This window comes from Lichenostomus cassidix, chromosome 4 (assembly GCF_008360975.1).
Source record: "Lichenostomus cassidix isolate B80296 chromosome 4, HeHo_3.0, whole genome shotgun sequence".
Lineage (NCBI taxonomy): Eukaryota > Metazoa > Chordata > Aves > Passeriformes > Meliphagidae > Lichenostomus > Lichenostomus cassidix.
In genome coordinates this window covers 67,380,445-67,404,869 of record NC_139484.1, presented here as the reverse complement: position 1 = coordinate 67,404,869, position 24,425 = coordinate 67,380,445, and the positions used below count along the sequence as shown (strand labels likewise).

The 24,425-nt window shown below is 38.9% G+C and overlaps 1 protein-coding gene across 1 annotated transcript in view; it reads left to right on the top strand.

The window, feature by feature from the left end:
• Nucleotides 1–24,425, top strand: part of SORCS2 (sortilin related VPS10 domain containing receptor 2) — a 528,344-nt gene that overhangs the window by 450,542 nt on the left and 53,377 nt on the right. The window contains exons 10-14 of the mRNA XM_085059750.1: nucleotides 2,244–2,390; nucleotides 3,734–3,836; nucleotides 11,491–11,567; nucleotides 19,123–19,214; nucleotides 20,669–20,776. Coding sequence (XP_084915876.1) covers nucleotides 2,244–2,390; nucleotides 3,734–3,836; nucleotides 11,491–11,567; nucleotides 19,123–19,214; nucleotides 20,669–20,776 — 527 coding nt within the window. The remainder of the gene's footprint in view (nucleotides 1–2,243; nucleotides 2,391–3,733; nucleotides 3,837–11,490; nucleotides 11,568–19,122; nucleotides 19,215–20,668; nucleotides 20,777–24,425) is intronic.

The following is a 24,425-nucleotide window of genomic DNA, read 5'->3' as shown; positions in this document are numbered from 1 at the left end:
ATTTCTGAACTTGCTCTGAAGATAGATGCCTGAAACCTATTTATGATTACAAGCAGGGTTTATGCCTTTCATTCAAAATACAACTGCTGTGAAGTGCTGGTCAGCTTTTATCTTTTAAAGCAGCAGTGAGAAAAGTTAACTGAGACACTGGAAGAAATGTTTTCATAACCTTTCAATTTTTGATAGATTCAAACACTTATGTACCATATTCTAAATAGGAGAAGATACCCTAGGGCTTGGTTAGACTAGACATAGGAGTAGTGATGGAGAAAAATTTTAGCCTGACTCCCATTTGATGATTATATGCAATGATTAAATATTCATTAAATGAGGGGGTGGGGAGAGGAAAGAGAGGAGAAACAAAAATATTCATGATGCAGCAGTGGTTTTGCCATCCACAAATGAAGAGGAAAACCTCAGTTGCAGTCCCTGATCTAATTATTGTTTAAATATTTAATATTGTGTTCACTGGAAGAAAGCCATGCACAGAAATTTTACCCAAGTCTGCCTTGCCACGTAAATATTAGAACTACCAGGCTGTTCATGGCTGAGCTGTCTCTCGAAGGTAGGATATGTAAAACAGCCCCAGCAATATTAAACTGCTTTGAAAGCAGAGAAAGCAGGTTCATCATTTCTTCCTTCCTTTCCTTTTCTCACCTGCACTGCAAAGTAGTTGACTTTGCTGGTGTGTTTGACTTGGAGGTGGTTCTGAGCTTTCAGCATCCCCAATAAGTAACCCAACCTCATATGCATAGGACTTAAGAAAGAAGGAGCTCGTGAGAGAGCAGGGTATTTAAATGTCTATACAGAATTTTTTTATATAAACTTCAATATATTTCCATGTTCTAGGCTGTTACCATAACCAGCAGAACATTCTTATTCTCTATAGATTTGGGTCAGTTCCTTCCCATATTTATAAACAGTGAGTGTCAAATCTGTTGCCTTCTGGTAGGGATGCCTTCTTTTCACCTCCAATGCAGACTTCTGCAAAATGAATGTTAAATGGAGTTAATAACGTAGTTGGAGAAAGAAGGGAACAGTAAATATTTCAAATGAAAAATAAAAGTTCAGGAATGCATTCTGTTATCAGGAGGCAAATATTCCTGATCATTCAAAGAGCTGGCTATCCTGTGCATTTGTTTGTAATTAATGTTTCAGTTTTGTTAAGTGTCAGCACCCAAGGAGATGAGCAAGCTATGCTGTGCTGGAAATGTGTATCAGTTTGTATATCTTGTCCTTGTTTGTATATGTTTTTCAAAAATTCAGGAAATCTCATAAATGATGGCAAGAGAAACAAGAGCACTCTTAAGGAAACCTTCACTTTTAATAGAAGATCTTATCTCATGCCCTTGGGTGGAATATATGCTAATATGTTAATAACATAAATGTTAGGGCTAGAACTAAACATATTAACATATAATTACTGTCAGGTTGCTTCTGAAATTATGCCCATTAACTTTAACACTTTGAATTGTAATAATTTTCTATTACAGATCGTTTTGAAATAAAATAACAGCCCAAGAGAAGAGGGTATTTTTTAAAATTATATTTTCTCTAGAGGTTAAACAGGTGAAGGGTGGCTAACTGGAGTGTAGAAGCATTTCAGGTGCTTGAGAGGATGATTCAACATTAATGTTTCTTCCTGAGGTGATCTGCCTGTATTTATTTCCTGTAAAGGATAATTGTGCTTCCTAATTCAGTGTTATTTTAAGGGACATGATACTGTATTGTGTTATTGGAACCTATTTGTGTGATATTCATATGATGTGGGCACAGAACTTCAGTGTAGAAGTTAGATGGTTGTTAAAAATTGCTTACATCATTTGCAGAATAGCATTTTAAAGATGTCCACATTTAAAGAAAATGCAGAGCTGTAATTTTTACAGTGGGGCCATGCTATCATCATTCCTGTAGTTTGCTATATAAACTATTACATTTTGCTATATTAAACATGTAATTTGATTAGCCTGCTGACTTGGAGAGAACTGCATATCCTTTTTAAATACATTTAGAAATAAGAATCCGTTTGTAATTATCCTCAGCTTCCCCCTTTCTCCCTTTCCTCTTATCTTTTTGCCTTCCTCATATTTTTTTTAAGGTATCATCCACTTTCCATTCAGTTTCCAGGAGAAGCTACCTGAGATACACAGTTCAGAGCCACAAAAGAGCAGCTAATCAGGGATAATCCTTGTTGAAAAAAATGTGTATGTGCTGGATATTAACTCCTCTTCTCTATGCTTCAGGTCAGAGGTGTAAAAGGAGTGTTTTTGGCCAACCAGAAAATTGATGGGAAAGTTACAACTCTGATAACCTACAACAAAGGCCGTGACTGGGATTTTCTAAACCCTCCAGACATCGATATGAACGGCAAACCAACCAACTGCAAACCTGTAAGTGGCTCTTTTTTGGTGTATCTTCTCTCTGAAGTGTGCAAGAATTATCTGTATGGTAGGATGTGCAGTACTTCCAACAGCCTGAGAGTTCTGTGCTGAACTTACCAGCCAAACTAGCAGGCAAATCTCCTTGCATTGCATGAGCTGTGGTTTCACAGGCTATTAGTCCAGTCATGGTGTAGAGCGAGTAGTCAGGGCTTTCTGTTGCACTGCATTTCGTATTTGAGATCACTTTGACACAAAGAGGACACATTTCTTGTGTTCCAACCACACAACCCAGTTCAGAATAATCATGACAACAGTCATTTGTGTCTGGATATAAGGGGCACATCATGAGTCAAACAGTGATTACCAATAATTTTTCTCTTTTCATCTTTCACATGTTTGTTTCATAGTAAACCAAGGTAACCCTTGGCTCCCTGTTAAAGGGAACTCCTGGCAGTTGCTTGAAAATAAATACCACAGTAACTTACATTAAAAAAATCCTTTGGTTTTGTGAGATGATATTATTTCTGTTTGTTTAGATGCCCCAAGTGCCCATAGTATTTTGATATGTGCAAGGCTGTACTGAAAGCCTTGTGTTTTTCTCACTGACTCTCTGCTCCTGGGGACTCAAAGCTCTGCATTGGTGGGCAAAATAAATGCTTGTAGTCCTGCCACTGCCAGAGCTTTATTCCCTCTCCACACAGCAGAAGTGGAGGGCTGGAGCTGCTGGTTCCCTTTTGAAGAGTTCAAGCCTGTGCTCCAAGGTTCCAGCCTGCAGGGCTGATGCAGATCAGAGATGAGGGGGGTGATGGCAGTGGCAGCAGCTCCTGGTCAAGCTCCTGGTCACAATCCTGTGAACAGTGTGACCTTTGAGTGCCACTGCACAAAGGGCAAGCAGCATTAAGTTGCTTAGCAAGGAGACATGGTGTGTCCAAAAGTCGTTACGCTATTTTTCATACCACTTTTTTTACTAAAAAAGGCATTTCAGTCCAAACAGTTGTTTTCAATCATAATTTTACCATTTACTTGGGACCAGCAAACATGCAATACTTGTTGCTGTTAGCTAGCATTTTTAAGCAATTATTCTGTCAGAAGGGGATTTTATATAATAATGCTGACTTCTCCGAGTCTGGAAATGTTTTGTTGAGACAGTGGCACACTATGCAGACATCATCAGAGTTTCTTGTTAGAAAGTGAAGACTGATACTTCAGACTGGAATTTGGCTCCATGGTAAACAGCCATTCTTCTTCTCTGTGGAGATTTTGCTAAAGCTGCTCTGACTGGGCTTTCATTATTGTAGGAGCCTAACTGGTAGCAGTGATTTTTAAATCCTGTTCTCTTCTTGCCCCACTAGCCTGATTGCTACCTTCACCTCCATCTCCGGTGGGCAGACAATCCCTATGTGTCAGGAACAGTGCACACCAAGGACACTGCTCCAGGGCTCATCATGGGGGCAGGTAAGGGCATGACACTATTTTCTGAGACCTCAAATGTGTCAGGGGTCCTTTGTACATCTAGACTTTGGGTTTGTCAGAATACCGTGCTATAAACATTGCCAGAATAAGACTTTCCTGCAGAATAGTCCTTTGTGGAACCTTTAGATCAAGCAATTTAATATAAGTTAATTGAAGGCCCAGAGTTGTGTCTTCTCAGATCTGTGTAAATGACCTGGACACATCATGCTTTGCTGTGCTGTGCAGTACCTCCTTCCCCATCAGTGTGGTGTGGAGGTGTGATGGTGGCTGAAGGACATATCCTGCATTCTTTTTCTCTGGAAGTGGTATGTAGGTCCTCCAGCATCATGAATAACCCAGTAAAACTGATGGAAACAGTGGTCAAGTCTTTGTTCTTTAAGCCTGGACACAGATAATTTGTCTCGTAATTTTTATTAATTCCTTTCTGCCTAATGAGAGATGAATTGAAAGAGGCAAATGTTTCTCTGTCTTAGGAACACTGCTGGTTGTGGCTTCTCCATTATAGCACACAAATGGAGTCATGTCACTGTGAAGTGGCATTTAATAAAGGAAATTTCAATGGAGTGTTGAGCACTCACCAGGAAAAATATTCACATAACTTACTTTTGCTTTGTATCTTTGTGATCCATGTATTCATTTCATTTAATCTTCTGTTTATTTGTTTCAAGTTGTCTAAATGTTAAGTATTCTAAGAGCTTTTTTAAACTGCATTATTTTATTCTTATGCTATGGATTATGTTTAGGTGAAACACACACATGTATGCTTCTCTTTTCATAAAAGTGTATCTGTTTTTAATGAATAATGGCTTCTACTTTATCTTACACTAGTCTCTTATAAACTGCTTACCAAGTTGAAAGCTTCCTGAGAATGTCAAGGTGAGAATATTTGGTGTTTAAAGAGAATGACAGCTGCCAGTACTGGCAATCTTCAATATAACTGAGGATTTCAAGTTTCTCTGTTGTGTAAAGGGAATTTAAAGTATTTTACTGGAGACAGACCTACCTGGTGAAATGCTGCTGTGTTTTTATTGATACAAATGAGACTAAGAATTTATGCACTGCCCTTGTAGATAGATTTCTAATATGTATTCAGGTCAAACTTTATGAATTTAAATGTTTCAAAAATAGCTTCCATTTCAGGTGTCTTCTCTTTACATAAAGGCACATGAAATCTAGGTTCTTAATTTTAGCCTCATCATATCGTGCCTAAATGCCTTCCAGTAGCAAATTAGGCAGTGAGATTTAATTATTTTTAATTTAATTATTCTTATTTCATTTTTCTTTCTCTTTGCACTATAATCTGATGTGTTGAACAGATATTTGTTGAGATGTTGAGTTGTTTTCTTTTGATTGGGGTTTGTAGATGTTTTTTAAATGCACTGTTCTCTTATATGACATTAGGGAAGGCAGGTTGTAGAAGGGCATTTTGCCCTTAATTCCTTTCCAGAATGGGGTGACATTTTAGCACTGTGACATTGTCTTACTCTGCTGGCTAGAGAACTTGTCAACAGATTTCCTCAACATGATCAGGAGGGAGGGGTTTTGATAACATCCAGATATCATTAAGAACTGGACTAATATATTACATTTGACTTGCTTGTGGAGCAAGCAATAATGTGATGGGAATGGTACGAGGCACCTTTGCTTGTAGCTGCAAGCCACTTTGCTTTTAGCTGCCTAAAAACTGTGAGGGATGGTGTGAAAGTGAGGAAAACTTGCCCAAGAGTAGGGCAATGTATCCTTTTTCTGGTAGAAAGTCATGTAGCTGAAAACAGCAAAGGGATCTACTTTGGAGCCTTTAAAGTCTTATAGAGCAGCTGCATCCCCTTGCCTAGAGATGACCTGAATCAACTGTGATTTTGACATGCATTTACATTATTTGGATGCCCAGGTCATGTGGATTCAGTGCATATGTTCAGTCTTATCTGGCAAACCTGATACCCTTGAAAACTTACACTTCTTATCAGAAATACCTTACACAGAGTGAGGTTGAATGTCCTTTGGCCTGATCCTTGAAACTGATAATCCTATACAAATCAACAGAACTGTTCTTACAGGACATACAGAAATCAGATTATTTGTGCCACATCACACAGTGTTGGAATTTTCCTGTTAGATTTAGGGAGAGCACATCTCCTGGAAATGCCTGAAGATGATAAAGATCCGTGAATGTCAGTTGATCACAGCAGGTCTAGGAACCATCAGTGCCTTGTGCTGTAAAAAGCAAAATTATTCTGAGGGTGAAATAAGTAAATAATCGCCAACAGAGAGAGAAAAATATTAATACTCTGGCAAAATATTGTACAGTGACATTACTAATAAGACTGTGTACAATTCTGATAATCAATTTTCAGGACCAGTGAGCAGATGCTGAGAAGACCTCCTTGGCTGTTGATGGAAATAGAGAATATTTACAAGAAAACCACATTAGCTGGAAAAATAAAGTACAATAAAGAATATGATTTTTTTTTCCATGGAAGTGTAACCACAGGGTAGAAACAAGTGGTGCAAGCAAGTGAATAAGAACTGGAAATATGGTTTCTAACCATAAGAACCCTATTGATCAAAAAGAAAAAGAAAAAAAAAAAAGAAAAAAACATCCCTTTAATGTGGATTTTGGCTTCTTTCTAGGAAGCTTATACAGCACAGCTGCTTGTGGTAATGGAAGAGCTATTCTGTGACTTAAGGACAGTTTTGATATGCAAAATGCTTGAAAAATCAGAGATAAGAGACTTCTGAATATTGTTTTAATTTTAAAAAGGGAATAATTAAATGGTGAACAACATTAACACCTAGAAAATATGGGAAAATACAGTAATAGAATGTTAAAATTGCATCTTTTAAAACTCATATTTACAAAGAAAAATTCTACTCTATTAAGATTGCATAGCTAGTTCTCAGGAATGCATATTTTTAGCTTATGTCTATATATAAATTGTGCAGACAGAATATTAAATTTTATTGCTGCATATGAAAGTGGTCTTTTAAATAACTGCTTTCCTCTCTTTAAGAAATGCAATAGGATTTTGCATTTACATTTGATTTTTGTGCATTTTAATCTTGGCAACAACTTCTATTTCTCGCAGCATCAGCTATGAAATGTGTGTCAATTGATGTGTAAATTTTTACTATAAACTTGTGAAGGACTTTTCTATGAAAAATGTTTAGAGAAGTGTAGCTTTTTCAGGTGCTAGTTTACAATAATTGCCTGCTTAGCTTCCAATCCAGATGGCAAATCAAGCAAGCAGTAAACTCTGCACATTCACACAAATTGAGGCAGTGCTGGAAAAGTTCTGTTTACTTTTTGTCATAACAGGCCCAAATATAATTGCATACATTGTGATGGATTTCTATCATGTTTTACAGAAGTAGCATACTAGGATGCCTCTATAAAAAAGGCTAAGGGAACAGGGAGATGATTGAGCATTTCCCAGTACATTTTGGAGTGAACATCCTGAAATTTCTTTACATTTTTGTTATCTTCCTCAATTCTGATTCCCCACTCCCTCATCTGAGCACATCTTCAGCTTGCCAGGCAAAAGCTGTGTGTCTGAGAGATTTAAATACAAATTGGTTGTATGTTTGTTCTACACTGTGACTACAGGCTTACAAACCATGAAATTTTAACTTATTTTGCATGGCCTGAAGGGATGTTACGACTGTATTAATTACCAGTAATCCAGGCAAGGCACATCTCTCTTTTTTGGAGTAGGTGTCTTCCTGTATGCTAAATTTAAGTGACTGGAAAAGATTTTCCATGTTAGAAGGATTATCTAAGTGCTGCATGTGGGGATTATTTCTTCTTACTCTAAACATGTCTGAAGTCACATATAAAAATATGGGTAAACACAGTGATAAGTAGCATTTAAAACATGTAAATTGATGGTAAATTTTAAATGAAGTAATCATTCACATTTTTTGTGACCCAGTAAGATCCTGCTGAAATGCCTGACTCTCTTGAGATCTGTAATTGTTTCTCGGAGCTATACCACCTTTCCAGAGAGCTTGGCTGCCACCAGACATCACTGGAATACATTGCTTTCTTTCACATCCCTGTGCCACCAGCTGCTTAACTGTCATGTGCAAAGTTGCAGAAAGCTTAGAGAGCTATGCTGAACAGTAATTCAACTCTGTGTTCTAGTTTTTGGTACTGTTGCCCCTGGAAGGATGGAAGGTGTGATTTTACAAAGTTACTTAAACTCAGCCTTTACTCAGGACAAGTGAAAAAGCCATTTGGGATACTTACTGTATCCCAAAACACAGTTTGAAAAGGTTTCTAAGAATGCAAGTAACAGAAATTAAAAATGACTATCCTTAATCAAAACCTCAAAAATGTAGGCCAAAATGTTTCCTTTTGCTTGTGCTTGAACACTTGATTTTACAAAGTTTGCAAAATTATGTAATATAATTGTGTGTCCCAAAAAATCTGGAAGTACTGAAAATTACAGACTTCATTAATGACACAATTAAATATTGTGTCAGCAATCAGCAGGTCCTGCATGCACCACTCCTGGGCTTCCACCCTTGGCCCATGAATGGACTGTTTTCAAAGGTCAAACATCACTAAAGTCCTTTTTCCCAAAGCAGCATCCCAGATTCTGCTCCTGCTGGCATCAGTTGTGGTTTAGGCAGAATGACAAGTCTCTGGAATCATAACTGAGCCCACCAACTGCTTTTGCTCTTTTACCAAGAAAAGACAGCAAAGGTAAAACCAGAACTAGAAGTCAGGTCTGTTATTTAACAGAGCTGCAATTACAACACTGTTGCTAATGTCATTACCATATCAGCTGGATAGAAAAGGCTTTTTAATGAAGCACAAGTAGATGCTGTTTAGTTTACAGACTAATTTTCCATTAGCAAGACAGTTTAGCACTTTATTTGTTAAAGTGCAGATCCCTAGCCATGCTCAAAATAAAGACCTACTCATGCAAGTAGATTTAGGTAAGTGGTGAAAGAGGTAGAATAAACAGCATTTATCCAGCAGCAAAATGAACACTACATTCATGAAATCATCTGTTTAAAGAAAGGTATAGACTGACAGCAGTACTTTAGATTCTAGCAGGCAAATAAATATTTCTATTCTCAGCTGTGCTATAGAAAACATTCTGTGATTAACTGCAGAAGCACAAGAATATGCCCATATGCAGATGATATGCCAGTGAAAATTAAAACAGAGGAAAGAATTGCAAAAGAAATGTATATTGTATAAGCAATGAATCAAATCTTCCCTCCCTTCCTTCAGCCCTGAGAAGGTGATTTCTCATTCATGTCTCCTTCTGGTGATCAGATTAATCTTAAAGCTGTATTTGGGGAGAAAATATGACTGAATTAATGTGTGAAGCCTTCTTTTTGGAACTCCTTTATTGGGTGATATTCATGGGAGGTGTAGGTTAGATATCAGGAAAGTGTTTTTCACCCAGAAAGTGGTTGGGCACTGGAACAGGATCCCCAGGGGTGTGGTCACAGCACCAAGCCTGACAGAGTTCAAGAAGCTTCTGGACAACACTGTCAGGCACATGGTGTGATTCTTGGGGATGTCCTGTGTACAGCCAGGAATTGGACTTGATGATCCTCATGGGTCTCTTCCAACTCAACATACTCTATGAATTAAAAATGTTTAGTTGTTGGCTTTTTTTCTCTTTTATATGGGAAGATCTGCCTAAATGAATGCAACATGACTGTAAACAAAACAAAAAAAAAAAAGTTCTGAGGATTACTGGACAGAACAAAACCAAAGTTTGAATCTGTTCTTGAAAAAAAATTAACCTTTTATTAAGCCTATGGTCTTTTATTCTTAGCACTGGTGGTGTACTTTTAGCTTTCTGTCATTTCTGTCACGGTGGTGTCATTTGGATCGCTGGTGTCACTAGAGCCCTAAAGCTAGACAGCCTTCTGTAAAAATGATAACCCACATTAAAAATGAATCCATGTGATGGCCCATGCCACCCTGGCTGCTTGGACCAAGCAGGCAGAGTGTTGGGAAGGTGAGCCCATGTGCTGCCAGACCAGCTCCCCAGCCTCTGTGCTCAATTAGGGCTGGACTGTTTTGTGAAGATGATGTTTGCAGGGCAAGAATTGGGCCTGCTCACTCCAGAGTTATGCTTCTCTTTCCTTCCCACTCAGCCAAACTGCTCTCACATCCCATAGCACTCATATGGGTCATCCCTGCTCTTGGAGTCTAAGCTGGTTTTGGCACATTTGCATCTACTTCATCCATGTGAGTTTGATTCTTTACTAGGTGGTCAGTCCATTATCACCTTCATCAATACCTTGCCAAATCTCATTACCTGCAGGAATAGAGTCTTTTTTTTAGTTTTTTTAATAGCATGACCAACTAAATCTGTACTGGATTACCTGATGAGAGAGTGTGCAGTGCATTGGAAAGATGAAAACCCAAGAAAAGCCCAAGAAAGGGAAATGTCATCTGAAATGTTAGATGCAATGGAAAGGAATTAACTGACTCCTATAAATTCCCTGATTCAATATAAATATCCCAACCCTGTCCAGGATGTATTTTAGTTCAAATGATGTGGAGTTATACCATTAAAGAGTGGAGCACGTGCAACCTTGATGGTCTAAATGGAGTGTGTATTTTGGGCAGTGGGTGCTGTCATTCCTCTTGGGAACCTTTCAGCACTAGTGAACACACTCTGCATAAACAGATCTGGTTTAGTGGTTAAAAACATCTATTTATACAACACATAAGTGATATTTCATACTGCTATCCTAATCTCAAGTGTTTTCTTTCATCGCCTCTTCTGCTTAAGAGGATTTAATAATTTTCATCTTATTTCTGCTGTAAAACATGTAAACCATATATTTAAGTCAAAATGCCCTGGAGGATATCATTTAGAAGGAATACTGTGCCATTATTGATTCTCCCCTAGAACACTGAAAACTGCCTGGTGGTTTAATAGCTTGTTATTTGAAACACTGTATGCTAAAAGATGGCGATCTCTGCATTTGGGACTGCATCTGCTATCATCTTCCCCAAGTTTAAGCTGTCTGTTTGCTTTGCATCAATCTGAATTCTCCTCAGTGCTTTTTGTCAAAATATTCAGTAGCTTCCTGGTCAATATTTAGGTAAATCAAGTAATTCTGCCTTGAATTCTTTTGTATTTACACTATTTTCCAAAATCCCTGTCCCCTCTTCTCATTTTGTATATTTCACCAGATTCTAGATTTTGCTACCACTTCATCAAGTCTTACAGATAAAATATTTCATTTGAGCAGTTCAAGTTCAATGTGAATAACTTTATAGAATGGGAATAAGATTAAAGCTTCTGAGTTCATGGATGTTTCATACTTACATCTGAAATATGTGGTTTTCTATAACAATTTTTCAGCATGCAGGAATAAAACTAAAATGTTGGTCTGATTTCTGCATTTCAGTATTAGAATCAAACCTCATTGCTTCCACTTATGGGCAACCATTCAATGGAAAGGAAGGCTTTGAAATTGTGCAAATTTGTTTTTAAGGATTTTGCTGGTTTTACCAGAAATGAAGTAAGCCTGTTCACCTGAGTTTAGGTCTTGCTTTGATCTGGAAACTTCTTGCTCTGACTGGCATCAGGACTAGATCCAATCTCTCTTGCTCATGTGGATGCAACCTTTGTTTTCTCCTCTTTTGTGACAGGTAACCTGGGCTCCCAGCTGGTTGAGTATAAAGAAGAGATGTACATAACATCTGACTGTGGGAACACGTGGCGTCAGGTAGGAAGCATAAATCATCAAAGGAACCTGAAAATAATTTTAATGTGCCAAATGTGATGCATTATATAATGCCTAACTAATCTTTAGATACTCCCTCTTTTGAAGGAGGTGGTATTATTATCTCCAGTTTGCTTGGAAACTAAGAGATTAAGAAGGTGATTTGCAAAGACTGAAATTGATCAGGCTGTCAGGTTCTGCTGAAGTACAAATAGTTTGGTGTCTTTAAAGATCTTATAAGTATCTTATGCAAAAAACCATAGTGTCTGTTTAGGGTTTTAATAATTTAAGTAATCTTCCTATGCTAATGATGAAGTGGACTTCGGCTAGATTTTGCAGTACAAACATTCCAAGCTAAAAGACATGGCCTAGGTACAAAGCCAAAAATCTTTCTGCTTCATAGTCTGAAAGCTGTTACTTAAGCATAAATTTTTTTCTTCATTGAAACTGAGAAAGTGAAAAGAGATTTTCAAAAAATAATAAACTTTTTAATGTCTTTTAGCACATTAAACTTTTTAATGTCTTCTCAGCTGGACAGGGCAGAGAGACTATAACAAAAAGCTCATGGGTTGAGATAAGGACAGGGAGAGTTTGGTCACCAGTTACCATCATGGGCAAAACAGACCTGACTTGAGGAAGATTAATTTGATTGCCAATTAATAACAGGGTAGGACAGTGAAAAATAAACCCAAATCTTAGAACACCTTCTCCCTGCCCCTCCCTTCATCCTGGGCTCAACTTTACCCACTAATTCTCTGCCTCCTCTCCCTGAGCCACACAGGTGGATGTGGAATGGGGTCTGCAGTTAGTTTACTACTTGTTGTCTCTGCTGCTTTTTCCTCCTCCTGGGGAGGACTCCTCACACTCTTCCCCTGCTCCAGTGTGGGGTCCCTCCCACAACTTCTCCAACATGAGTCCTTCCCATGGGCTGTACTTCTCCATGAACTGCTCCACAGTGGGTGCTTCCCACGGGCTGCAGCTTGTCAGGGGCAGGCTGCTCCAGTGTGAGTCCCCTGTGGGATCATCAGTCCTACTAGCAAACCTGCTCCAGCATTGGCTTCCCATGGGGTCACAGCTTTCTTGAGGCACCCATCTACTCCAGAGTGGGGTCCTGCAGGGGCTGCAGGGACACAGCTGTCTCACCATGTGCTGCACTGAGGGCTGCAGGGGAATCTCTGCTCCAGCACCTGGATCACCTCCTGCCCCTCCTTCTGCACTGACCTTGGTGTCTGCAGGGCTGTTCCTCTCTCATACTATCAGCTCTTCACTCCTTCTGCAGTTCTGTTGTGCACTTCTTAAATACATAATCCCAAAGGTGCTGCTGCTGTCACTGATTGACTCGACCTTGACCAGTGGCAGGTCTCTCTTGGAGCTGGCTGGTGTTGGCTGTCACATGTGGGGAAGCTACACTACAAGTGTCTCAAAGAAGCCACCTCTAGACTGACCTGCTACCAAAATCTTACCATGCAAGCCCAATATACTCAGAACAGGGATATTTTCTTTCTATATACATGTATATAGCAAGAATACACAATATCATATATATTCTACTTATATATTCAGGATAAAAAAGCAGCCTCAAAGGACCAAAGTGTTTTCAAAAAGTAATTTCAGTTAAAATGGTATTGTAGTGTTCAGCTGAAATCAAATATTGTTATTTTCTGAGAACCATTAAGTGTGAAAATGTTCTCAGTAGAGTTACTGAGCTTGGGGAATTGGAGGTTAAAAGAGAAAAATACAGACAGTTTCTTATATTGCTCTGGTAGGGTGCCATTAGTACTCCACAGAGTACTTTAAAAAGAAATGGGTTATATTTGTAATCGTAATGTCCTTTGATGTTTAGAAGATAAAATTTTATGCTGAATTTCTTCTTGAAATCTAGCATATGATAAATAGGTGTTTAAATGTAAAAGCCTTCCAGGATTTACAGTGGGCACTGTGTTGTTTATTACTTCTTAGAGTCCTCTCATAATTTCTCGTTAGCAGTTGCCAAAGTTTTATAGTTTTTCTGGGGTGAAAAATAAGAAGAAAAGAGTGAAGGAGATCAAATTCGTATTTTCACTGCTTTTTATTTGTAGAGACATTCAGGTAAATTATAAGTGTTGAAACTTGACCCTAAGGTGTCTAATTACACTGTAAAATCAACCACAACCTGACCCCTCATTGTGACAGTCAAAACAGAAAACAAGGTTGCTAGCTTTATTTAATTAAAACTGCTATGAATCCTCTGAAAGAGCTTACTCAATTCTAACATTTGTGATCAGAATGCAACTGTAGATTCTTTTACGTATTTTATGGCCTCACTGTTGATGATCAAACAATTCTTCCAGAGCACATTTCCTTTCTCTGTTGGAGTTCATACGGCAAAAGAGAAGCCTTCAGTCAGGTGATACAGGAATTTAGATAATTCAGTGAATTGCAGGTCTTATGAGCTGCTGAAATCCCATGCTTTGGCACAACTCTCTGTCTGAGTTTAAGTCTCTGCCTTGGAGACTTTGTGGTTTCATTAATGAGGGTCTGGCACCTTTCTCACACACTCACATGATGTTGCAGAGCTGTTTACAGAGGAGAAGAGGAGCAGTCTTTGCTTGTGTATAGAGACAGAGAATGAAGAAAAGTAAACATAAGAGACTTAGGAGAGAATGTAGTGCAAGGAATTTATTAAACCTTTCTTGAAATAATAGCAGTATTGGCTCATGGGATTATAGGACTGTGGGCAAGGTCAGAGATCATGTAATTCATTGGTGTGCTCTGAGACAGCATCAAACATACAAGGAACATCTCTACAGGAGGTTTGCCAGAGCTATGTGTTAATCCTTCCCTGCAGGAGATTCTGGCTTCATGGTGCTTCACCATTCTTCCTAGATTTTTCTAAATATTTGACATAAGCTGACTGTTCCTTTTGCTTCTGTTCTTGCAGCTTCACAAATTCTACAAGTTGATTTCTTCTTACCTTTCAAGAGGAGTGGTTTCCTATCACCTTTGAATAACTTTTTAGATGTTGAAAGGTGATTGTCAGGTCCACCCAGACTACAGGGATTTTGCCCCTGGAAACAGCGAGCTCAAATCCACTGATTTTCCTAGTGAACTAAGTTTCTAAAGTGGGTTTTTTTTCCTTTTTGTTGCTCATTGATTGGACTGTCTAATATGGCATTCATCTCCTGAAGCATGATAAAAATGAATGCAAAATCACAATTTTTATCAGTACTAAACAGAATGAAATTACTGTCCTTTATGTCCTGAGATTACTGGCACCCCACTTTGGAGGATTTTTCTTTTTTACACTAGCATGACATTGTTGACACAGATTCAGTTTCTGAGTCTTCACTGGGCCCTGAGTTTACAACACATTTTCACTTTAACAACACTCTGCTGATCATTTTCTTTCCACAGTTTCTTAACCAGTTGCATATATTAAATGATTTTAAGTCTCATGGCAGTACATATTGCTCTTTACAATTGTCTCAAAGGAGGTGGTAGACAGGTGTGGGTTGGTCTCATGTCCCAGGTAACAGTGACAGGACAAGAGGAAACAGACTCAAGTTGCAATAGGAAGGTTTGGATATTAGGAAAAACACTGAAAGGATAGTCAGGCATTGGAACAGGCTGCCCAGGGAAGTGGCTGGGTTGCCATCCCCAAAAGTGTTCAGCTAATGAGTGGATATGGCCCTTGGGAACATGGTTAAACGACAGATTTGGCAGTTCTCAGAATTCATGGCTGGGCTCAATAGTCTTAGAGGTCTTTTCCAACCTCAATGATTCTATGATTGATTTCAACTGAACCCCAATTTCCATAGCTTGCATTCAGCGTGGTCATATGAGGCTTCAAGAAGACTTACCTATAAACACAGCTAGAAATGAATGCCTAAATGAGAGTTTTGTGAAATTAGGTAAGTTCTGGTGATACATGGAAATGTTTGGGAAAATAGCAGAAGGTTGGTGAGAAGGACTGGAAACACAGTCAAGTGACGTGCAGCTCAGGTGTCAAAACTCACATATATCACACTGGCAGTTTTTGGCATTCTGTGTTGGACAAGTCAAACATCTGTTTTTAGATAACAGGCCTGTGATAGAGACACACTATCATACATGCTGGAGATCCCTCCCCTGCTGCAGCAAAGACCAAAGCAGAGTGGTAGATTACACCTGTGTGAACCCCTGAAATGCAGGTGAAAGCAGCAGGCTGGGTGATCCTCTGGCATGGACTGAGCTCAGCAGTGTCTGCATCCCCACTTGTGTGTCTCTGCCCAGGAGCTGCTGCAGGCCTCCCACAGTTGGCCAGGTAATGAGAATAAATTTGTTATTGCATTTAGTCTGTGTTTTTGTGGTTTTTCCTGCATCCTGCTTCTGCCAGCTCACACAAAAAGCAAACCCAAGAATTGTTTTTATAAGTAACCACAATACCACTAAGGCTGGTTCCAGTTCTTTTGCCTTTCTGTTTCATGGCCTAGCTTCTTGTTGATGTATCTTGAAACCAGCACTTTTTTCTTCAGAAAAAAGTTAAAATTTGAAGCTATGTACTGTACAACATTGCACTGTAAATAGCAGGAGTTTAGGAGCTGATTGGCAAGCAGCTTAAACATTTATGCCATGAGCTGGACTGTAGAAGAAGAGAGTCTCACCTTGGTATTATTATAAACTACATGGACTTAGAATCATAGAATCATTTAGGTTGGAAAAGACCCTCAAGATCATTAAGTCCAACTCCTAACTTAAGTGCCAAGTGGACCATGAAGATGTAGATGAACTCATGTTTATTTGAAAGACTTCTCTGTCTATTATACCAGGAAAACAATATCATAAAATGTGTTAATGAACATGAAATATTAGGACACTTTATTAAGTGCTAAGGATTACCTTATGTATACATAGCAGTGTTTTTATTTTTTTTAATAGTGATTTCTGTTCACAATTATTGTTTGCATTGTTATTTTAACAGCATCTGTTACAACACTGTACTTGAAAAACAGCAAATAGAGTAAGAGAAAGGTCTGGATTTCAAAAGAAATGGCATAAATAAAATGTCAGCAACAATAAACCTTTCATATTTGATCTGCTACCAAAGTAGCTCTTGCAGCAGCAAAATGTTCAGTTGAGCTAATGAGGTTACACAGAAAGCCTTTTGGATGTCTAGGAACTGAATCTAGATCTCTGGAGCTTTATTCTGGTGCTTTTTTTGTTGGAATAGTATTTATCTGTGTCAAATCCTTGTGTATCAAAGCAACTTGGAAAACCTTTGGTAAAGTGAGAATATCTGTTTTCCTGCAGGCGTCATAGGAGATGGATGGTAACAATTGTAAGCACAACACAAAAGGATGTAATTTCAGGTTTTTGACCCTGAGAAGGTCCAACTGGCTCATTCTCTGTAGGAAAACTTCTGTTTCCAGATTTGAATTTAGATATGGATGTTACTTGATGAGAGAAGCAAGTGACTTCAGGAATTTTTGGTTATTTTTGAAACTTCTGTGTTGCAAAGTAAAATTGTGTGGCATAAATTTCTCTAGGATCATTTAAACATGCTTTTGCTGATTTCATGGAGCTCTTCTTGTTGCTTTCAACAGATATTTTGACCTGAAAAAGCTGCTGAAGTTTTTGGGACAGACACAGGAGAAAAAGCATTTAGAGCAGAAGGAAGAGGAGAGAATAAAAGCTGACATTGTGATTATAAAGCACATAATGTTCACAAAAAATTATAGAAATAGGTTATAAAAATCTTGTTCTGTAGTGGCTGGCTAGTAGTAAGGATCAGAATAGATTTTTTGCCTGGCTTTTTTTAGTGGAGAGATGTATATCAGAATTTGTGGCCTGCTGTGAACTCATATCTCATCTTCCTGGGTTGGAACTTCAGCTCTGGCACTGGGACCACCTTTACTTTGATCCTTTGCAAACTGTTTGTCTTGGTTTTTTTTTTCCAGAAATTAGAGATAAATATTTACTTTTGTGATGAACAGGCATGAAATTGTTAATTCTTTTCAATGTATTGAAGATGAAGAACTGTTTTCGCAAGGTTTTAATACATTTTGTTTATAAAAATTTGAAGTGTGTGGAAGAAGAGCATGAGATAACAGTGGCATTAATATGCCTGTAATGTGTTCTCTGTGCTTTATAGTGTGCTAAAGCAGGGTATTAAACTGGTACCTGAGGAACTGCATGGTGCTTTCCTGGGAAAGCCCAATTTGCATAAAGTGGTGCAGATTGATATCTGCTTGCTGTATCTTCAGTATGGTGAGGAAGCTTTGGGAGACTTGGTGTCCCAGCACATACTGTTGCATTTTGGTTTGAGTGAAAGTTCAAACAAAGTTTAGAGGATCAAAACTCTGCTTGCTTGTCTGACTCCAGCTGATCTCATCCGTTTGAAGTGCATCTAAAATTAATGTTTGTCCTTTACTGAATTCTCTTCTAAAATACGCAGCTGGGTGAAGAAGTGGATAGGGCTATAAATGCCTCATATCAGGGTTTTGCCTGTGAATTGGCAACACTGAAAAACTGATCAGACACTTGAAGCCCTAGGATTCCCATCAAATATGTTCGTCCTAGATGAGAGGAGGACTGAGTTCTCAAACCAAATTAAGTGCTTCCTATTTATGAAGTACTTGTGAATGTGCTGCAAGGTACTTTCACCCCAGCTGTGGTTCAGTCCTGCTGAGGAATTCTCTAAATGTAGCATTTAGTTTTGCAAAAAAAAAAAAAAAGTCAGTATTTTTTTATTCACAGAGCTAAATAAAGCTAACCTTTAAGCTTTTCTCTTTTGCTTTGTCAAAGCATGGAGGAGACTGCATGCTTGTCTGTAAATGCTAAGTGTGTGTGATAATTCCCATGTATCACCTGCCCTTGTGTTAAAGGAACTTTCACAGGTTAATAACATGAGTAAATCCTGTCCTGAAACAGATTTTAGATGTAAAAAAAGGAAAGTGCTTTTATTTTAGTAGTGCTGATGACCTCTAGAGAAGGAACTGAAATAATTTAGGAAGTTTTTAATCCTTTATACCATTAAATAAATATTACTTGTATTTTGGTTCCAAACTCAGAGTGGCCTCCATGGGACATCACATAATATTTGTACTTAAACTTACTGAAATGGGAAATGCATAAAACATGCTTGCACCAATTATTTCAAGTTCTGTAGGTTCTGAGGAATATGTGAGAAAGTCACAGACAGAAGTACTTTTCCTACTGTTCTTAGAATTAGACAACAAAGCATTTTATTCTGCAGGATACACAGAGTATGGCAAACACCAAAGTAAGGTGATGGGTCACATGCTGATATATAACAGGAAGGAATGCAGAATGCATACTATGAGAAATATAAGCTTGGGCTAAAATCACTTTAGGCAGTTTAATCTTACTGTGATTTGAACCTGAACGTTTTCTGATTCACCTGCCTAACTTTCTTTTCTTTTACAGCTGGGAGAAATATAAGAGTTAACCTGACTTTTATGTCCTTTTAAGTGTGGACATTATAAAACATAAAAGTCTCTTAATTCTTGTTTGCTTGTTCATTTTATTTCAGCTGTTTTGTACATTTGCTTAGCTGGCCTTTTCTTTGTCTGACTTGCAGGTCTTTGAAGAAGAGCACCACATCTTGTACTTGGACCATGGTGGAGTTATTGTGGCTATCAAAGACACCTCTATCCCTCTGAAAATACTCAAGTAATCCTACAGTCAATTAGAGTAGAGCTGTTGTGTATTCAAGACCTCAGGCAAAGTTCAGAGTTTAAGATAAGCATTTCAATGTGATCATGTATGAAATGCAGGTGGAGTCAGCTTAATTTAACATTAATTAATTAACAAAGTGCAGTTGGATGTTTACTTAGAGATTACTTCCTGATGCTGAACATACCATGGCATAATGCATTAACAATAATAAAATTTACTTGCATCAGTGGAGGTATTTTTTGCTAAAGAAACTGTTCTGGAACTTTACAGTTCGAGCTGTGTTTAGCATGATTGTTTTTCTGCTGCTGGCTGGCACTAGCAGTACACATCAATGATCCTCAGCCTGTGTTGCACATGTGGCTAAGGTGTGCAGTCAGGAGAGTTCATAGACACTGCAATAAGTCTCTGTCCTCTCCAAGGGCCACAGGGAATTTGGAGAATCACTCTGACTTGCTCTGGCAAGAGCAATATCATGTAGAGTCTGGGAGCCAACAGGCAAAGGACTTACATGCACATATGTGCCATGTAATTTGGTATGGCAGAATCACAGCTCATCTGAGATATCCATGCACAAATTAACTGCAGTCTGCATAGATCCTGTTGTATGGTGATAATGCAGCAAATGGCATTCTCAGCTCCTTGGGTGGGAGAGGTTTGTTGCAAAGCATTTTGTTATAAAATACCAAGTTTTAGACTGCATGGTAGTGCAGCAAAACATCATAACCTCGTGTAATGCCACACAGAAATCTAATCTTCAGCATAAAAAATGTAAGAGGTCTTTATCACTTGTGAATTGTTTTGTTTTTGACGAAGTGTGTTATATACATGAATAGGAACTAGGCTCTGTACCTGGTTTTCTGGAATGAAAGCCATCATTAACCTACTGTCCAAAAGACCTGGAGGAAGTGCACAGATAAAAGAGATTTTGACTTAGAAATTTTGGATACACATTTGAAATATGTTTTGGTGATTCATCACTATATTTTGCAAACATTTAAGTGGATAGTAGCAGCCATGAAGGGCCATCATAGTCTTGGAGCCTGGAATTACTGCACCTCCCACATCTTAGCAGTTGGCCTCATGTTTCACTGGCCTCTGCTTAACAGCTCTATAGCTCAGACACTACTAGAAGGAATGAAATGTGAATTAACTTGCTTTTGAATCTACAAGGCAGCAAGATTGTTTGTTAACAGAGCTCAGTTTTTAATCAGCCTGAGAAATTTTATTGTTGTGGAAATTTTATTGCACCTTCTCATAAAGATGTGAATCCCTGGATAAGCTGCTGAGAAGAAGATCACATTAATGTGATGCACTGTCTAGGCATACTAGGCTTGTGTATTTTGTGATCGAAAATCCTAAGCTTTAGTAGTGAGGGGATTTTTTTTAAAGTGCATTCTGCTTTGTATAGCAATAGTTGTAAATGAAAACCATTTCTTCTTTTTTCACAGGTTCAGCATAGATGAAGGCCAGACCTGGAGTACACATAATTTTACCAGCACTTCTGTCTTTGTAGATGGATTACTTAGTGAGCCTGGAGATGAGACACTGGTCATGACGTAAGGTTTTGGCTTCACCTCTGTTTTCAGGGCTCTCTCTTTATGCCCTTGCATTGATTTTCAGCTGTGCATGTTTGAGACAGTCCTTGACTCAGGGGCTTTTGCTTTTCACAGTCACTCAGACGCTTACACTAATGTCTGAACCTCCCTGGTATGTAACCCATCTTTGAAATTACCTTACTGCAGTATTTCAGATTGTAAAGAAGTATTATGTTCATATGAAATCTTGCAAAGCTACCACCAGGGAGAGTGGAATCATAGGACTGCAATACAAATCTGAAAGGTGTAGGCAAAAAAACCCCAACTATTTCCTCTTGGGGATTTTTGTTTTCCACAGATTTTTAGTCAGACATCAAAAGTGTTAAACATCTATTGTCTTCACAGTGTAAATAATGATAGTGTTGTGCTAGCAAATAGCACTGCAGTACTTGGTGTAACCAAGCACTGTGCTAACAAATATTTGTTTTTATTCTGTGCAGAGGCAGATGCTGTGAATAGAGTTAAAAATAACCAAGTTCTGCAACTCAGGCTCCTGTTTATCTGTCTTTTTCCAAAGAGCCAGGGACATCTGGATCTGAGCTGCACATTTTGCTCCATCTCTAGGATAAGTGCTAGTATTTTAGAAGTGTCTGAGAGTAAAAAATACCTGTCCAGTTAAGGAGAAAGGCACATGCTACCTGCAGCCAGAAAGAGAAATGCACTCAGGGCAATGCACACAGGTTGTTGTGTGTGCTCCTATTGCAACAATTTGTGTGATCCTTTCTCTTGGAGCTCACTGTGCTCATGACAGCCTTTTTCTCCCAGGAGTTACAAATAGAACTGCTTTTGACATGTACCAGTAGCATTTTCCCCAGGGAAGAATAAATTAATAGCCCAGTGTATAAAGGACCCTCAGCAAAACAGAAATCCTACCCAATGTACTTAAAAGCATTGTGCCAAGTCCATAGTGCTGTGCTGTGCAGAGGTGGATTTGGTCTGTTGGTTATTTCTCTCTTTCTCCACTGCCCCATTTATCCTTCATTATACATCTGTGACCTGAGAAGAAGAGTATTATCCCATCATCTTCTTCTCTCAAATACAGGTTTACTTATTGTATAATATATGCCACATAGAGACACTTATGCCTCTGAATGGGGGATTTCCATTGATTTCAGTAGAAGTAGACAGATCAAAAGCTTATCCTAAACTGTGCCTACTGGCAGATAAAATGATGTGTGATGACTACATGCTCTGGGCTTTTTTTTTTTCTCATTAAGTGTCATTACAAGCAGTGATTCTGTGAAGATGTGTTTAAAAATCCACTTGAATGGGCTGAAGAGCTCATGAAAAACATGATGCCTTTTTAAAATCATCTATCTGAAATATGTAAAACTGTAGCTAGATTTGATACATGGGCCCAAATTGGCCAAAAAAAACATCATGTGACTTGTATATTTCTAAAGGCAGAACAAGAGTCTGACTCCAGTATGTAATGCCAGGCTTGTAGGATCTTAATTTTTTGCTAGTTTTACTGAGCATGGAGGGCATGAAACAATATCACAGACTGGCCCTGAAGACAGGTGCAAATTTCCTACCAGAATCTAAAGATAATGAGAAGAATAAACCTGCAGTGTGTATTTGGTTGCTGCCATTGTATCTGCTTCCCTGGCTCTCCCACTGCTTTTGGCTGTGTTTTACCTTCAGGGCGATGTTGTCAGCCCAGTGGTGCTCTATCTGACTTTATGTCAAGACCTTTTCTCATTCTGTCTGGCTTAGTTAATTTTCTCTGAAAACTTATTCTTGTACTAAGTTGTTGTGCTTGACTTAATCTACAGTGATTTGTTGGTTTTGAGTAATGTCAACCCCTCATACACACTCCTTGGAAAAAACCAAAAATCAACTATGCCATCTTTTCCAGTTTCTTAGATAAAATTCTCTTCCAAGTAGAACATGGTAAAATAAACTCATGTTTAATGAGTTTATGGTAATGGAAATAAAATTGTAATGGTAATGGAAATAAATTATTAGTTTCTTTCACCTTGAAGAATCTAAAATCCATTGCTAAGGACCTCTTTTTACTCTTACAGGAATTTGATTTTTTTCCTTTGGTATGGAGTGTGTTTGAATAAAGACTTTGAATAAAGAGTGCAATGTCAAAATCAGCATAAATTAGGAGAGATAGCATAATTCTGAAGTGGGAAGGTAATAAGTGAAAAAGTGCAGCAAAACTGAGGAACAGTCAGTCTTTCATTCAAAGCTCCTAGAAAAAACTCACAAAGGAGTCAAAGAATATTTTATATGTATTGAAAGTGACTGTTATGGTGAAGTCCTGGTTCCACTGAAGTCAGGCTGTCTGTAAGAGAGACTTCTCACTCTCCAGCATGGTGTGTGGGATATTGACCTGACTTGTAAGTGACTTGCATTTGAATTCCAGTTCTGACCTAATTTATCCAAAGTCACAGAAACAAAATCACAGAATGGTTTGGGTTGGAAGGGACCTTAAAGACCATCTAGTTCCAAACCCCCTGTCATGGGCAGAGACACCTTCCACTAGACCAGGTTGCTTAAAGCATCATCCGACCTGGCCTTGAGCACCTCCAGGGATGGGCTATGCATAGCTTCTCTGGGCAACCTGTGCCAGTGCCTCACCACCCTCACAGTAAAGAATTTTTTCTGTAAATCTATTCTAAACCTATCTTGCCTGAGGCCATTCCCCCTTGTCCTATCACTACGTGCCCTTGTGCAAAGTCTCTCCCCAGCTCTCTTTTAGGTCCCTTTCAGGTACTGGAAAGTGCTGTAAGGTGCCCCTAAAGTCTTCTCCAGGCTGAGCAACCCCACCTCTCTCAGCCTGACTTCACAGCAGAGGTGCTCCAGCCCTCTAATCATCTTCACTGGGCTCCTCTAGACTTGCTCCAGCAGCTCCACATCCTTCTTATGTTGGGAGCCCCAGAGCTGTATGCAGCACTATGGGTGGTGTCTCATGAGAGGGGACAGAGGGCCAGAATCCCCTTCCTTGGCCTGCTGGCCACACTGCTCTGGATGCAGCCCAGGACAGTTGTCTTTCTGGGCTGTGAGCCCACAATGCTGGCCCATTGAACTTACTGTCAACCAACACCCCCCAGTCCTTCTCCTCAGGGCTGTTCTTAGCTCATTCTTCCACCCAGCCTGTGTTTGTGCTTGGGATTGACCCAGGTTCAGGACCTTGCACTTGGCTGTTGTGAACTTCATGAAGTTCCCTCAGGCCCACCTCTCAAGCCTGTCGAGGTCCATCTGGATGGCATCCCTTCCCTCCAGTGTGTCAGCCTCACCACACAGGTTGGTGTCATTGGCAAACTTGCTGAGGAGCACTTAATCCCACCATCCATGCTGCCAGCAAAGGTGTTAAACAGCACCAGTCCCAGTACTGACCCCTGAGGAATGTCGCTCATGACTGTTTTCCATTCCAAAATGAAGTGGTCTGGTAAGCTTTACTGAAGAAATAGGAAAATGTGAACCTGGTTGCCTCAAGTCTTCATTTCAGAAAGTTTTGTGTTTTCTCGCAAACAAAGAAAACCAAATGTTGACTTGTCAAAAGTTTTCATAAAAATCAATTGTCATCTGCAGTCAACATTAATCTAAATCATTCATCCAAATCCCCTGCAGTATTCAAGATATGTACACACAAATGCCA